General features: G+C 49.1%; 1 protein-coding gene across 6 annotated transcripts in view; it reads left to right on the top strand.

Annotated features, from left to right (window-relative positions):
• NSMF (NMDA receptor synaptonuclear signaling and neuronal migration factor) overlaps positions 1-15,125 on the top strand; it is a 53,029-nt gene extending 37,904 nt beyond the window's left edge. For all 6 annotated transcript variants that reach the window (XM_040605857.1, XM_040605859.1, XM_040605858.1 and 3 more), the window contains 7 exons: positions 249-332; positions 1,412-1,445; positions 2,007-2,077; positions 3,261-3,340; positions 4,988-5,090; positions 5,480-5,555; positions 7,386-15,125. In XM_040605857.1, coding sequence (XP_040461791.1) covers positions 249-332; positions 1,412-1,445; positions 2,007-2,077; positions 3,261-3,340; positions 4,988-5,090; positions 5,480-5,555; positions 7,386-7,483 — 546 coding nt within the window. In that variant the 3' untranslated portion in view covers positions 7,484-15,125. The remainder of the gene's footprint in view (positions 1-248; positions 333-1,411; positions 1,446-2,006; positions 2,078-3,260; positions 3,341-4,987; positions 5,091-5,479; positions 5,556-7,385) is intronic.
• Positions 15,126-16,886: the final 1,761 nt, after the last annotated feature.

Genomic DNA, 16,886 nt, shown 5'->3' with positions numbered 1-16,886 from the left:
CCGTGTGCTCGTTTGTTGGGGGTCGAGGAGACTGTGACACGTGGTGTACTTGGCAGGCCTCGGGGTGCTCTGCAGCGGAGCAAAGGCTTGGAGGACCTTCCCCAGGGATGCAGGTAGGCCGAGTTAGCTGCTAGTTAGTAACACCTCAGAGCAACTGAACAGGGCACTGTTATCACGGCCTTTGTGCTTCTGTCCAGACTCTTACTGGCTCCTCCTCATGCTGTTGCACTTCTTGTTTCTCCTTCCAGCTCATTTCTTCCAAGGTGCCCAAAGCAGAGTATGTCCCAACAATTATCCGCAGGGACGATCCCTCTATCATCCCCATTCTCTATGTAAGTATGTCGCGTCTGCCGTGTCTGAATGTGTGGGAACAGGCTTCATACGGAGAACTTTTTCTTTTTTAGTCCCTATCCCTAGCTCCTGTTACAGTGGTTCCAAAACACTGATGTGATTCGGAAAGGCTGTCAGGAAAGGGCTAGGGGTGTGCTAAACCCAGATTTGGGGGCTGGGATTGCTTTGGGGGAGCTCGGGTCAGGGTGGAAGAGTAAGGTGGAGTAAAAACTGCACGTGTGGGCTGCCAGACTATGCAGGCACAGCCAGGCAGCATGGGGAGGTTAACAAGGGGAGGCAGGACAGGCCTGAGCCCCCAAGCAGAGCTGTGTGCTGCCAAGCTTAGGGCTCCTCCTTGTCCTCAGCCTTGGACAGGATGAGCAGGACCTCAGGGCTCTGCAGTGAACCATGAACCCCATCACCCTGTGTGCAGTGGTGTGTCCCTGTAAGTCATTAATTTAACCTTGATTTTTCACTCCGAGTCCTGCCTGAGCAGGTGTTTGAAACACCAGCAAGGAGTCATGGGTCTTTTTTTCCTAATCGCTTTATAGTCCTGTAATTTGAAAAAGAAGAGTGGGACTGACAGCCCAGGAAACTCAGTCTCCACATGCAGCAGGCAGTGCTGTGGGAGGCTTTAGCTTTGCTGCCTCTCCGAGAGTTGTCTGGTTGTCCTGAGGACCCTGGGATGCCAGAGGCAGGTGTGCTGGGAGCGTGGCTGTTTGCCAGCTTGAACACGTGTAGAGCCGGAGGCTGGCTACACAACATGGGCCAAGAGGCAAATACACGCTGCTGATGCTGACCGTATGGGTGGTGTGTGCTTTGGATTTGTCTGCAGGATTCCTCTTCAAGCCTTTGGATGGACTTGGTCTTCATGGACCATTCAGTCTTCAGCTTCTTTGCTGACATGCGGTTTAGGGTGGGAATTACTGTGATGTGACTAGAAGCCGTCGGTATAATCATGCTCTTAGAGCATCCGTTTGCCTGGGAATGGGATTGTGTGCGATACTAATCACTATAATAATGTCATGGGAGCTGGTGTAGTGACAGTGAACCTTGATGTGTCTTCTCTCTTGGTTTACAGGACCATGAACATGCCACCTTTGATGACATCCTAGGTACGTGAGTGTTACCTCCTTTTCTTAACTCCTGCCCATTGCAAATGTAACTGATCGATATGTTAAAGTCACTCCATTGCCCTGTGCCTCAGCTGCCACTCATGAAAGCGTTTTCGTCACGCCAGTGATACCTGACAGTCAGTCAGCAGCTGTTGGATGTGCTGCAAAAATAAAACTTCACCTCTGTGGCCCTTTTCTATGTCAAGCTTCTGGTTTATGAAAGGAAAGCCGAGGCACAGGGCAGCAAAGGTACCTGTTGACTGTACTCTGGTAGGTGAGCAGGAGCATTAAGGAGGGTCAGGACAGCTGGGTCTGCTGCAGTGCCGTGGTCAGTGTTGAGCAGTGTCTGGCGCTGCACCGTACCTTCTCTGCCCTGTGAAATGCTGGGGTTCCCTGCTTTCCACAGCCTGAAAGCAAAGGGTTTGCTTTGACATCAGTGGGCATGTAGGTGCTGAGCACCTCTCGCAGCTCAGCCTCCTGCCTTCAGGACTAAAGGGAGAGGAAATAAGATTAACATTTAACTTCCTCCATGGATCATCTTTTCCAACTTGTTTTTTGCAGAGGAAATAGAGAAGAAGCTTAACATTTATCGGAAAGGTTGCAAAATCTGGAAGATGCTGATATTCTGCCAGGTACGTGACAGTTGTTAAGCGCTTGGATGGTTTGTTGCAAATTTGTCTTTTTCTACAGGGAAAATTACATAGAGGAACCAATATTCCAAAGTCAGGTTCTGTTAAAGTAACCGCATGTGTACAGCTTTCACTTCTCATTTCCCCAGACAGCGAGCAGTCTCAAGCTGCTGCGACAGCAGGAAATAAAACCTGATTTAGTGGGCCAAGTCCAGAGCTGGGCTGCTTCTCAGCTGCTTTCAAGGAAACCCAGGCAAACTAGCATTAGCGCAGACCTCAAAAGGAGGATTCCAGAAAGAGGAACAAGCGTTTGCGATGTGGTGGTTACGGTTTTCATAGAGCCTTAGTATAGCAATGACAGTGGTGCGTGTTGTGGGTCAGACCGGCAGGCAGCACAGCCCAGAGGCCAGCGTACACGGGAGAGGGGTCAGGGTACAGGCTTGCCGAGCTGTGGGTGGGACGGATTCAGGCACTGCTGGTCTGGGGCTGGTCAGGGATTTCCTTCCCAAGTCTCTTCTTCCTCAGGGTGGTCAGCTTTGGACTTCCCCAGCAGCTGTGCAAGGAACCATGAAATGGGAAGTTAGGAAGGTAATCCGACTTGAACTCCCTCCCACGTGCCTAATGCTGTGAAACAGCAGGGTTTTGCGGCACACTGACCTGGAGGTTGCGACTCTTAATTCTGCTGACGTTGTTCTCAGTCTTTTTACGCCTACTGCTGCCAGAGTCCAGTTCTTCTACAGCGATGTCTTGCCTGCTTATCCCTGCTTCGCTCAGCTTCTCATCTGCCTACCGCAGCAAGTCCCCTAGCATCCCCAAATTAAAGGGACTTTCTTGTCTTCCCTATTACTCTTCGGCCACCCATAATGAAGGTTTTTATCTATTTTTGTGCCTTTCTGGAGCGAGGTGGGCATATAACTGTAAAAAATGGAGAATCCAACCCCCAACACACTTGCTATATGTGAATATTTCCTGAGCAGCAGGTGCCTGCGGTGTGTGCGGTGGAGGTTGTAGCAGCCGTGCCAGCCTGGTGTATCTGCTCTGCTCCCTTGTGGCACTTCTGGGGATGGCTGTGCAGGACAAGAAACATACCCAGGGCTTGTTTCTGTGCAAAGTGGTTTCATCTCTCTCTCTCTCTCTCTCTCTCTCTCTCTCTCTCTCTCTCTCTCTCGCCCCCCCTCTCTTGCAGGGAGGTCCTGGTCACTTATACTTGTTAAAGAACAAAGTTGCCACTTTCGCCAAAGTGGAGAAGGAGGAAGATATGATCCTGTGAGTGGCTGTGATATGTTCTGGACTTGCATAGCACTTTTTCTGCTCGGTTTGTTCCGTGTTTGTAGTAGGTGGCTTAACAGGAGAGGTGAAGGGAGCTGGGGTGGCTCGGTCAGGGGATGAAGAGGCTGAGGGGGGACCTAGCAGCAGCTTACAGCTCCTTCAAGGGGGAGCTGCAAAGATGGTAGAGCCAAGCTCGTCCCTGGGGTGGTGCAGCCCTGGGACAGGTCACTAGAAGATTTATGCTTTTATCTGCTGTTCACTGTCTCTCTGGACTAGAGACTATCAAGAAAGGGTAAAAAAGGTTATTTCCTCTCCTAACAAAGGCTCCGCTGACCAGAAACCAGAACATGTACCTCATGCCTCTGTTGCTCAGAAGTGGCTGAGATGGCATTTCTATGCAGGCGACTAGTGGCAGAAAGCCAAACTGTTCCCCCCCAGCTGTCTCTGGTAGCTGCCCTCCTAATTGCAGGGGGAAATGGCATTTGTCTCTGCAAAGCCTGCTCGAAGTCCAGCATGGTACTGAGGAAGATTTTTCCTAACATGCCAGCCCGTCAGCCAGGGATGCTGAGGCAATTTTGCTTCTCCTTGCAGAGAGTTAAGCATTGCTTGTTTTGCAGCCTGCTCACTTGTGCTGGCTCAAACGTACTTGGCTAACAGTGCTTCGTTGTGGGGGAGAGGATGTATACCAACCTGTTCTTACACAACTTTCTGTTGGCATGAGAACTGAGTACTTAAATCAACATCTGTTCAGCACGCTCATGCTCTGGCACAAACACTGTCAATAAAATTCTTCCGCACGTGTGTGCGGACATGCTTCTGAACACATTCCAGGCATAGCTGGTGCAAAGCTGGTAATTCAGGGACCTTTGGAAAGCTGTGAACACGCAGCTGAAAACTTGGGTGCTTGGAAGTGAATGTTTCCACCCAAGCTGTATGTCCCTGGGAGGCAGTCATAGAAAGCCTTAGGCTGCAGTCTGATCGCAGACCCTACAGAGGATCTGCTGGGCTTTAGAGCCCCCAGAAGTCTGTGCTAAGCTGCTGCACGAGGGAGGTGGTTGGATTTCATGCCCCTTGGGCACAGCATGCTGGTCAGTGCTCACAAAATATAGCAGGTCTGGTGAGCAGCGCCAAGCAAGGGCTAACATGGAACAGCCTGGTTTGGTGTTCTCTCTAGCTATGGAGAAGAAGGGCCTCTCCAGCTGTTCTCTGCCTATTTCGTGCCCTGGAAATGAACCAGTACACTGATAACGCTCCTATTTAGAAAGGGCAATTGTTAATAGAAATGGGAGAGAGGATATTCGAGGGAACTGCTACAAGAAGAGGATGCTTAGTAAAACTGTCAGTCTAAAAGCAATCCTGGTGGACTTTGCTCCCTTCACTTTGGAGCTTCCTTGGGTTGTTGGGCTACTCCTCCTTCTCTACCACATGACTTGGACCTGCTCCTCAGACCCTTGCTCTGCCCCTGCTTTTCCATGTTGAAGAACCAGTGGTTCTTCCTCAGCAGCTTGCTCCTCAGGCTACAAGCCCTAGGCCCTTTTTGAGCAGTGTGTGCGCACACATCGTTGTGATTAGTCATGCATATGAGGAGATAGATTTATTTATTTATTTTTAATTACGTATTCTGGGGGTTTTTATTTCTTCCAGCTTCTGGAAGAGGTTGAGCCGGCTGATGAGTAAAGTCAATCCTGAACCAAATATCATTCACATCATGGGCTGCTACGTTCTTGGAAACCCCAATGGGGAGAAGGTAAGAGTTTCTGGGTTGCCTCTCGGGGTATGTCTGCTGAGTAGCACCAAGCCCACAGAGGCAATAGTCACTCTGAAGTCTAAACCTTCCTCTTCTGCTGTGGGGAACATGCTGCTATCCTGTCCCATTAATGGCTGTGAATGGGCAAACCACCCCATGGATTCTGCCTTCCCCAGAGAGCAAGGGAGGAATGCTAAATCATGTGCAGGACAAATACTGAAGCCTTTGAAAACAGTCATTCATTCAAAGCACTTTATTTGTGCTGGTGAGCTAGTTGTTTTGAAGGACGTGAAGGTTTTCTAGAGGTAGGGAGCAGGGTGGGCAATTCTGGGTACCTGGAGGTTTGTCTTTGTTTTCAGCTGCTAACTCTTGATATGTTTTCCTTTCAGCTATTTCAGAATCTGAAAAACTTAATGAATCCTTATAGGGTTGCCTTTGAGTCCCCACTTGAACTATCAGCTCAAGGTAATTTATTTTCTGTACAAAGACTCACACGTTCCTAATCGGCCTGCCTCCTTCAGTGGGCACCTTCCTGAAAAAGCAATTTTGAACTCCCTTAAGCCCAGCCATGGTCTTTATTTTGCTTGTGTAGTTCAGTTGCTGAACCTGGTTTTCCCTTTCAAATCCTCCATGTTCACATTCCATCTATCCTGTTTGTTGTGCCTGAAGCTGCAGAGCCCTCTCCCAGCTACTGGCAGTGGCAAAGTAGCCTAAACAGTAGGTGGCTTTCCAGGCTGAGTTTAGGAGATCCATCATTTTGCTAGGGTGTGTGAAGTCTGTGGGAGAAATGCACATAGGAGCAGAACCTCTTCTGTGACCTGGTGTGCAGGGGTCGCTTCCCCAGGACTCACACCACTGGTACTGAGTGAGTTGTGCCATCAACAAGCGACTGGGATATAGCCTACTGGAGCCATTCTACATCTCAGTCTGCTTTGCCTTTTTTTTTTTTTTTTTTCCTGTAGCTCAAGATATTTCAAGGGACTATGTAATTTTTCCTGTTCTTTGGTCCATGTAAGTAATTACGGGTGCAGCTTCAAGAGGAACTTACTCTGAATTTGCCCTTGTTATTTTATCTTTGCTGTAGTCCTTGGTGCTTTGTTCTCTTGGAAGATGAATACAAGCAGCACTAGGCTATAAGCACTGTGGATAAATCCTCTGCTGCTCACAGCTGGCATCAGCACTGATGGGTTATTCTTGACTCCCACTTACTGTCGTAGGAATGTATGGGAGTTGAGCACATTTGTGCTGCGCAGGGTCCTCTGCGTGTGTCCTGTGGAGGTTTGCACCCAGCTTTATACAGTGCTTGCACAGATCCCACAGCGAACATGCTCATAACGTGTGCCGAGAAGCGACTTGCAGGGAAATTCCTGGATTTACATGCAGCTTGGCAGGCAAGGCAGCAGGTTCTGTGCGCATGCATTTGAGCAGTTGGTCTTTCAGGAGGCTGGTCTGAAGAATATGTCTGAATTTATCCCCTTGATCACTCTGGGATGTTCCAGTAGTGTACCCTCTCTAATCCTTCACAAAGTCACCTAAAACTAATCTTAATCAGGCCTCAAAAGCGAAAATCCCCTCCTTGAGCTGTCTCAGAGCCCATGGTTGCTTGCTCTGCTGTTTTCAAATGCACTCGCTGCCTCCCGTGCATGGCCTTCGGTCTGTGGCCGCCTTGTCAGTCGCACCACCTTCAATCAGAGGCGCCAGTGGCGCACAACTTGCGTTTGTGTGTCCTGGTGAGCTCGTTGCTGTGAGAAGAGACAGCTCTGCAGGACAGAGACGGCCTGTTAACGCTAATTTAAAAAGAAAAACAAAAAGGCATTTTTATTTTGAATTTTCAATGTTAATTATTTTTAATGTTTCTCACGAATCTTTACAGTGAGTTAACTCTTGATTTGTAATTTCCTGGCGTTGCTGTGCTGGGTTGCCTCAGTGCAGGCTGTTGGAGCTGTTGCCTGCTGCTCTGCAGCCCCGGCCTCCCCCTTCTGCAGTCAGTGCAGAGGGGTCAAAGCCTGGAGGCAGACTTTGTGCTCAGCTCCCACCCCCAGGGATAAACCCTGCCAGGGGATTATAAGGAGCCTTTCGTGGTTTGAGGAGATCTAGAAAGATGTTTGCTTCTCATGGGCACCTTCACGTGTCCTGGGTAGGTGCTGAATGTCGATATTCTCCAAATTAAGGAGGTGGATGGGTTCTGCTGTGTCCCTGCCTGTAGGTGGGTTGAAGTTTTTTGTTGCTGCTGTGGCCTCTTGCATCTCCCATGCTACAGGCTGTAACCCCTCTGCTTCGTTTCACTTCTCCTAGGTAAGCAAATGATTGAGACTTACTTTGACTTCCGCCTTTACCGCCTCTGGAAGACCCGCCAGCACTCCAAACTATTGGATTACGATGACATTTTATGAGCTGGAGAAGATTTTGCGAGAGGAAGTTGATCACCGGTGTCCAAGAAGTCGTGCTTATTGCAGAGAGACTTTTTTTATTGGCACAGGGAGCCCTTCAAAGCCCTACAGGAGGCAGCAGTGCTAAAGGGAGGGAAGAAGGAGCCCTCGGAAGTGTGTCGGGGGGGTGAAAGTCTCCTGAGTCAAGAGAGACTGGAGGGAAAGGGTTTGACACCTCACTCGCCTCAGGTCAGAGCCGTGGTGTCTCAGGAGGAGCTGTGTGAAACGAGGACAGGATGAAGTTCCTTGCAGAACTGAGCTGTTTTGGGTCAGAATGGGCCAGATTTAATTCCAGGTCCTTTTAAAAGACTTTTGAAGCTCAGGTTTTCTTACAAAAAAAAAATAAAAAAAAATCAGTTTACCCGTGCACTACAGTGAAGAAGTGAGCAGAGCACAGGGGAAGGAGGGGTTTGTACTGATGGGACCTTCTGTGCTGGAGATCTTGGAGAGCAAGGACTGCTACACCTACTCCTGCAAGCTTAGATCAAGACGATCCAGTTTCAATGTGAATATATACTGGAATATAGAATTGAAATCTAACTCTTGTTTTGTTTTGTTTAATAGAAAATAAGTGCAATTTTTATAGCAAGAGGGGTAAAATCCCTCCCAATATTTAATTAGTTAAAAATAACACACCAGTAACCAATAGATGAGGTATTTTTGGTCTGCTTGAAAATATATTCAGAATGGTAATATATCTTCTGTAGACATATTTAATCACCAGCAAACATGGGTTTAACATAACTTAGCAGACCCTGCATGTCTGCTGCATTGATTAATCCGGTTTGGTTCTTTACTTTCAGAGTAGCTGTGTTGCACTAATTGTATGTGCTCTCACGAATGTATATTTCTCCTCCGATTAGACACAACTTTGTTACTTTCTATTTTGCTGCTTGCAAAACTATGGGACTTTAGTTTTGCTGAAATACTTTAGGTTAGAAATACGGTACCTGGTTGGGAAACCTCCGTCAGGTTCACTATGGTATAAAAATGAATTAGAAATTAATAGCCATGGTAATTACTTGTTCATGCCAGTGTTTTGCTATGTGTTGAGAGACGAGCTCTCTTTCTAGTCTGCTGCGTGGAGCAGCGCGGTTGCAAGACCACCAGAAACCCTCCACGGAGACTGTTCACTGAGGCATTTGGAAGAAATGCTTCTGGAGGAATACAGGACGGGTTTGTAGCATGAGTTTGAATATTCCCTCTGTTCACTTGATTGCCAGTTGTTTGTGCATAATCCACCTCTTTTCCTATGCTAAAAAGACCTGTTTATTGGTCCGAGCTGCTCACGTCCCTTCCTGTGTAGGACAGAGTGAACTCAGAGCTTTGTCAGAGCAGCTGTGGTTTGAGAACCCAGGTTTGTACTTGATGTTTGAGGATATATTTTGAAATATAGTTACTTTTGTTTGGGGGTTTGGGGGGGGGTGTGATTTTTTTTTGGGAAGGGGTGTTTTCATCTACTCTCCTGCTCAGAGGATAAATACTATTTACAGTCTGCGTAGGTCACTCTGGCAGTTCTGGGAGGTGATACAAGTTATTTCTTCTATAAGTAAAATCTACTGGAGTAGTAACAGGGAAGGACTCCCTTGGTTTTCTGACTTCCTGGTATCTAAAATTAGTTGATTGTGAAGTGAAGGAAAATATACGTACAAATCTTCTTTTAAATACTTACAAAAAGAACTGGTTGTTCTGATCTGTAGAGTACTCCTTCCCCCGTGACATATCTGTGGTTGTAATTTTGGGGAGCAGGTCTCTGGCTAGAACTGCTGAACCCTTTACATTTATAGCAGAACTTTTAAAGAAATAATGTACATACAGTAAGGAGAGGAATAGGTGGAGAGAGTTGGGTTAAAGCCATTGAAAGCAACATATGGAACCCAGTAGGTCTGGGCTGTTGCCTCCCAGTCTGGCTGGAAGCCGTTGGGAAGCCGCCCTGATCCCGGGGAGGTTTGGGAGCTGCACCTCATCCCTGGCTGGGCTCAGCCGCTGAACTCCGTTGTGTTTTTCCAGACTTGTAGTGAAGGGGGTGACAGGCACCACTCTGTAGCTGTCAGAAGAAAATGCCAGATATAAAAAAGAAAACAAAATTTCTGCTGATTTGCTGTTTTTTAGCATGGTAGCTTCCGCCAGCTGCGCTTGTGAGAGGTGGGAGCTGTAGGCGCGGTGAAAGCACAAAGTCACGTGGTGCTTGGAGAAGGAGACGGTGGTGGCAGGATTAAAATGCCAACACAAAACTCTCCCTTTTTGACCCTTTTACCTCCTGTGGTTCCACTCCTACCTGGAGACAGACAAACCATTCTTCCTTTCTCTTTTCTAAAGTAAAATCCCAATTCCGTGAACTTGGTAGCATGAATGTAGCATTGTGGAACTATTGAAAATCTTATTGAACTCCAAAAGGGCCCATTTATGTATCCACTTCTGTGATTTCTCTGTAGAACTATTGTGTATCTCTCCTCATTGACCACTTGTAGAACTAGGGGCGCGAAGTAGAAAGGTAGATTGTACAGTTGCATAACTCCTATAGGAAGATGTATGTTTGAATGAACATTTAAGGACTGTTTTACTGGTGCAGTTAACTATAGTATAGTATAATGATAAACCATGAATGCATTTCTTTCCAAAGATCTATATTCCTCATAGTTTGTGATGTTTATGACATGAGCATATTATTTCCTTTGTAGCGTTCATTTGACTAAAGAGATGAAATACGCTAAAAGCTGTGACTGGAAAGACAATAGAGTTTTGATGTTTAAAGTCCTTTGTGCAAATAGCGTCATTGAAGTTAACCGTTTCTGAAAGAGGAAAACTAGTTTCTTCTCCTCTTTAACTGGCTGAGTTGTTCAAGTCGCTGCTGGGAAAGGAAGAGATCAGCAGAGGGTAGGATGCAAAAAAAGAAAATTGGAATTATTTAGAGGTAAAATTAGAGCCTGTAACTTCCTCAGTTGGACCAGCCTGTAAAGGACAACCTCTGAGTGTGCGCTCACCACCAGCCCACAGCGCGGTCACAGCCAGGATGTCCCCTCCACGGAGGCCGAGCGCTGGTTCCGCACATGCCGAGCGGGATCTGGGTGGCACGCGGAGCCGAGCCGGGCAGTGCTGGTGACACATGGCGCGCCTGCTGGATCTCTGTCCCGGGAGCTGCGGCTGCCCGGTGCACGGGACAGTGTGTCATCCCACTTCTACCTGCTTCCAGCTTCTCCCCACCCGCTCGTATCTCTGACTGAAGCCCTGAAACCACTTTGTTCACAGGTAGTTGCTGTCTGAGTCAGCTTGGAGCTCACCTCCGACACGGGCAATCCTGGCGAGCAGCGTGCCGAGCGCTTGAGCCGCCGTCCCCGCCAGCTCCGTTAGAGCAGCAGCCGCCCTGTCGCGCCGTTACGCTCAGCCCCAGCACGGGGTCTGGACTCGCTTTTAGCCAGGGCAGGAGAAACGGGGACACCTGCTTAACCCTGGAGAGAAGCAGGTTGAATTGGGATAGCCAAACCGGGCGCCAGCCCTGGCACCACGTGTGGGCTTTCTGCTGCTCGTGCCTGACCTGATGAATGCCAGCAGAGTCTGTGGTGGCATTATGGCCTGGGCTGGGATTGTCACCTCCGGGAGAGGAGAAGGGTCTCTGGTGCTCACATGCTGGGCGCAGCCCCCAGCCGTATTATCTGGGGCCAGCAGAGAATATTCACTCAGCTGTAGAGGCTTGCGGGGGGTGTGTGTCATCTTGGATGTGTTTTCCAGAGAGGCTTTTCTCTTTTCCTTTTGTTTGACTGGGGAGGAGAACGAAGAAGAGAATTCAGGTTACCTGAGGCACATAGAAATATGTAGAAAATGGAGATTAATTTTTTTGCACCTCTCCTCATACCGCAGCCTCCAGCTTCCCTTTGCAACTGACCTCCAGGCCTGGGCTGGGAAACGGATGAGTTAGCAGATAATCCCTTCCTGCATTTAAAAAAAACCAAAACCAAAACCAAAAAACCCCAGAAAAATCCTTGTAGCCAGCAAAACATCTGACCGCAAAAGGGAACCAGCCCGCTTGTCCTGCCCTGTGTGAGGGCTCGGCGGTGCGCACCCCTGGGATCCCAACTGCTTCTGCCTCCGAGTGCCCCTGGAGCATCCCGAGAGGCCCACCCTGCCTCTGCGGAGGGGGCTCTGGACGTGAATTTGTTCTTTCTCAGCCTGCACTTGTGGCCTGCGGCTCAGCACGGGTTTCCTGCTCCAGGGGCCTCTTGCGTGCGTGTGTATGTGCGTTCACGCCATCTCTCCACGTACCAGCTCTTTCCCGTGGTCTAGGGGAGATGCTGCCCCTCTGTTCCCCCACTTATTTTGCCGTGTGCGGTAAAGCGTGAGGCAGCGTTACCATTGTCGTCGATGCTGTGTTCGCATCTCTCCGGCTCCTGGCATGCGCCCATCTCACAAATAGCCACTGTTGTTTCGGGACGTGACTGTGTTAATGACCTGTGGCTGCGAGTTCCTGTTCCCAAGGCTCTGCTGGCAGAGCGACTGCCAACGCTGCTTCGTCACCTTCAGGCAACAGAAGTGGGGTTAGCTGAAAGAATGGAAAATGCTGATTGTAAATAACCAGCCTGGCAGGATCTGGAAATGGGAGTGTGTCCTTAATCCCAGCCCAGATAGGAGGTGAAACGACAGGCTTGTTCTGCTCTCTTGGTGTAAGTGTAAACATTCAACCCATCAAAACCCCGTTTAAAAGTCTGACATGAATATATTGGTCCCAGGATAAGGTATGTTACTGTAGGATTTAAAAAGGCCTTCCAGGGCCCTTGGCATGCATGGCTGGAACCGTGCATCAGATGATGTGCTCGTATCAGCCTTCCTCAAACGATTGGGCCACGCTGCCAGTATGGGGACGCGGATTTGCAGGTGCACGTAAAGCTGAATCGCTCTGTGCTCTGGGTTTTGCCGTGATGGTCCCTGGAGCTGACGATACGGACGGCCCTTCCTGAAGGATGCTGCAGATATCCTCCCGAGGGATAATGAGCAGCAACATCATTTTCCGTGCCATCTGTCAAAAGTTGTTTGTGATCCTGTATTTTGTCCCACTGATAACAGAGTATCCATGGCTTTCTGCATTTTCCATGGGAGTGTTTTTTTTTAATTCTCAGTGCTGGAAACACAAGCCAAAGTCAACTGGAGACTGTTACGGTCTTGATGAGAAGTCGGCCTGCTAATAGTATTGCATACTCGAGCTGACTGGGTGCATGGGTGGTTTAATGACCATGAACTAGACTGTGGTCATTGCTACTCCCAGGTTACCCTGCTGTGTAATCAGCAGAATTAATAGTAAGGTACCGGTGTTTGCTGTCTCCGCTCGCATGGTGGTGCGCAGTCTCTTGCTGAGGTTGTGCGTGAGCGACTGAAGAGTGTTGGGAACTGATAGCTGCTTTGACAAAGAAATAAATTCAGTCTACATACTGCCCATCAGTGTGAAAATCTTAAAATACTGGAAAGAATAACCATTATGGACATTTAAATGCAAAGAATTCATCTGAAGGGAAGCTAAATTGCATTTTCATAGATGTTTAGTAAATTTTAAAGAATAACAACCTAATAATTTTTCACATTATTGTATTGCTTTTAGCGCATCCTTAAACTTGACACAGAGAAGGACAGATAAGACCCCTGTAGAGCTGTCTTACATTAGACAGGGGGGAGGCAGTCTATACGTAGTTAATTGGGCACTCCAGGCTTCCTCGTCTCAGCATCCAAAGGAATCGGTGATTAACCACGGCAGGCACGGCCCGGTAAAGCGTTGGCAGGAGGAGCCTCTCCAGCCGCACTGCAAAGCCTCGGCTGAAGCAAACGGATCCGCAGAGCCCCTCGGGAAGCCGCTGGAGCCAGGCAGCCACCTGGGGTGGCCCCTCCTGGGAGTCACCGAGTACCTCCAGCAACAACCTACGGGCACAGCCACGGCCCTGGTGTCCGTGGGCTTTCTGTGTGTGCCGGTGGCAGTTTTGTCCCGTGGCTGTGCAGGGGATGTGATGGGTGGTACTGGGGGAACGTTTCTTACCCAGGGAGGCTGCGGCAGGTGGCCAGGGGCTGGTCACGGCCATGGTCACCCTGGCCTCTGGCTCAGGACCAGCACCAATCGCATCAGTGGTATTCAAAAAGTTTCAACAGAAGGTGTGGGGTTATGAGATTACTTATTTATTAGTGCTAAAATTTGGTTGTAGCAATACAGTCCCCACTTCAAGGTCCTGTTAACTTGGAGCTGGGAATTCAAGGACAGATAGCTTTGCCCTTACATTTAAAACGCCCTAAAACGTGGCAGATAAGTACAGCCGAGCAAGGCTTTTTCGAGTATGGATCCTGCTCCCCGGCGCTTGCTGTGCTCCCTGTGCTAAATGAGGCATTATTTTCTAGGTGTTAAGATGGGGGTGACTGAGGAAACCAAGTGAGTTTGGTGTTCCCCATCCCAGGAAACCAGGCTAGAGTTGTACTCAAATGAGCAAGAAGGGGCTGTAGTTTTTCCTACAAGTTAAACAGTGTGTGTTTCCTGTTGTTCTTTAACAACACTATTCCTGGAACTGGGGTGACTTCAGCTGCGATACCGAGCAGCAGCAAAAACTGAGCTCTCACAGGGCTTGGGCTTTTGGGAACTTTACTGTTTCCCCTCAGGGTTCAGGCACTGGGTTTTGTTTCCAGCTCCTTCAGTCAGCTGCGAGCCCTCCTTTTGCTACTGCAGAGCTGCTAGTGAGGGGGCATCACTGGTTTTCTGAAAGGAAAACAAAATGCATAACAAGTGGAAAAGGTAACGATGCCAACTTTGACAGTTGATCTGGTAATGTGGGGAAGGATAGGTTACATCCAGTAATGCTCCTAAACTCTGAGATATTTGAGCAAATGACTTTCATCCAAATTGGAAAAACAAAAGAAGCATAGTTGTCAAAATAATGGGGGGGACACACCCCCCAAACCACCCAGGTGTGAATAGTCATCGACCCTTTGACAAACCTTGCTAAGATAAAGTGCTCTGTGGTGCGATTCTGCTCAGCTGAGCTCAGAGGGAGCTGGCAGCACCCTGCTGCTTTCAAAACCAAACTCAAGTGCAGGGTGGCATGGCTGCATCCTTCTGTGCTGCCCAGGCGAGGCTGGGACCGTGTGTACCTGCCCGCCACGTCTCCGAGCACTCCGGTCCCTCCCGCTCATCCATCTTGGCAGGAAGCTGACGGCAGAACAGATGCGTATGGAGCTTGAAAGGTTGGCCACGAGAGCCTCTGGGTTAGAGCTCAGCCTGGGACCTGCTGCTTCGGGGCCAAAACTGTCGTAAAGTTAATGGAGAGCTTTGAAAACAAAGATTGTAAGCTCCGAGGTTGCGGTGGGCCCTGGACCAGCAGGTTGGCTCCTTGGAGACGTCAGAGGAAAGTTACTGCAAAGCCCTCTCCCCAGTTTTCGAGGTGGTTTCTGGCTGGCTGCCTGCTGCCCGGGCATGAGGCGAACCTGACTGTGATGCAGGAGACATCTGCCATCTCTGCTGCCTCCCTTAACACGTTTCTCTGAGACAAGCTGCTGCTTTGTGTATGATAACCAGGTTTCAAATACGTGGATGTTTCTAGCTTTTAAGATGTGATTTAATAAAACGAGATGTTTCTGGGAAGCAGGTTTTCTCTCGTTTGGTTCATTTTTGTTTGGTTTATTTTTGTTGTTCTCTGGCTTTTACAGACCCAGGAAAAGCCACTTGGCAGATGCTTTGCTGTGCTGGCAGGTGAGGGAGATACAGGCACTGGGCATCCCTGAATGGCAGCAGCGAGGGAAATGCTGAAAAGTCAAGAGCAAGAGCTCCAGAGGTGCAAGAGACCCAGCTGCAGTTAAAAGGGGAGGAAGGTAACAACTCTTGATGCTTTAAACAAGGGGCCATCTGAGAGGCACAAATCCAGTGACAGGGATAGTACAGAGTGATTCACAGTTCTGGCACTTATCTGCAGTTTAGTGAGTATCGACTGGGTCACTAAGGAACTTAGAGAGCATTAAGCATTGTGCCTTTTCCTGGGAGGAAGGCCAATCTCTGAGCAACATCCTAGTCATTGATAAACAGAGCCCTGGAGAAATTCAAGTGAGGCTAAACCCCTCTGGAGAGAACAGACCAGCTCCAGAAGAAAGCACGTCCCCAGGAGGGCAAAAGGCATTGAATTTGGATAAGCCACCTTCTTTGTGGCAGGTCTGTTTGACTTAATTGCTGAAGTGAGCAGGTCTGGCTTGAACTCCCAGCTGCCATTTCCCCCTTTATCTCCAGTGCTGACAGTCACCTGCATGTCCATCTCCCGTTAGATGTGGTAACTGCAGCCCCGCTGAGCAGAGGCGGAGAGAAACTGGCTGGACAACTCTGTCATGTGAGGCAGCTTTCATCAGTGCTGGGATCAATCACCCTTCATTTCTGCATTCTCCTCATTTGGAGACATCCTTCTCCTTGTGCCATCACCGCAGTGGGGTGGGACGTGCCGTATCTGTCTCAGCAGTGGGACAGATGACGGAAATCACTTTTAATCCCTCACCACCACTTCTGGCCAGAAACCCAGCCACTGTTCTCCCTAAGGCCTTTACAGCAACATTGGTGCCCAGAGTACCTGGTGGCCAGAAAGTCAGTCTATTTTTTTGTATTATCTTCTGCAGCCTTTGCTGCAGAAGCCCAGTTAGATCAGATTATTTTTACCTATCACCTTCTTCACCCTCCCGTTGTGCTCTGTGTCTGTGTGATGGACACAAACGCAGGCCGGGAGCTGTGCGGGTGGAGTTCTGCTCTGCGCTGCCAAAGGGCGAGGAACTGAGATGTCTTGCAGGGGTTTAAGGTGAAATCATGCATCTCCAAGTCCTGCTGGGCCCTGCTCCTTCCCTGTTCCCTTATCACCTGGCTGTACTGGGGGTTGTCCCAGCAGATCCTACCGTTGCCAGCAGTATGTGCCACGCCTGGTACTGACGTGTTGTGTATGCCATAGTCCGCTGCCAGCTCTGCAGCCACATCAGCTGTGCCCCGGCACTGCTGGGACACCAGAAACTCGTGCTCATGCTACCCAGTGGCACTCTGCCATCACACCCTCCGGGTCCTGCCCCCTGCCATCATCACACCTGGGTTTTGTAATCGAGCATTTGTTCCTGTGCCAAAATGTGAGCACTGAGCGGGATTCCCGGGAGCCTCTTAATAACAGCACTCGGGCGCTGCTCTGGGGTTAACAGTGGGTGTAAATACAGCAACGCAGGGGATTAGCTGCAAAGCGCTCGCTTGCCGGCCAAGTTTCACTGTCCAGTTCTTAACACTCAGCCTAGGAAAGAAACAGTTGACAGAAATGATAGAAGGCTCTCAAATCTTGACTGGCAGGGGAGGCGATGAATAATGGCTGGATTTATTTTTTTGTTACAAAGGCAG

The sequence above is a fragment of the Falco naumanni genome, chromosome 9, assembly GCF_017639655.2.
Source record: "Falco naumanni isolate bFalNau1 chromosome 9, bFalNau1.pat, whole genome shotgun sequence".
NCBI lineage: Eukaryota > Metazoa > Chordata > Aves > Falconiformes > Falconidae > Falco > Falco naumanni.
The sequence above is the reverse complement of the archived record's forward strand: the minus strand, read 5'-3'. Positions and strand labels throughout refer to the sequence as shown.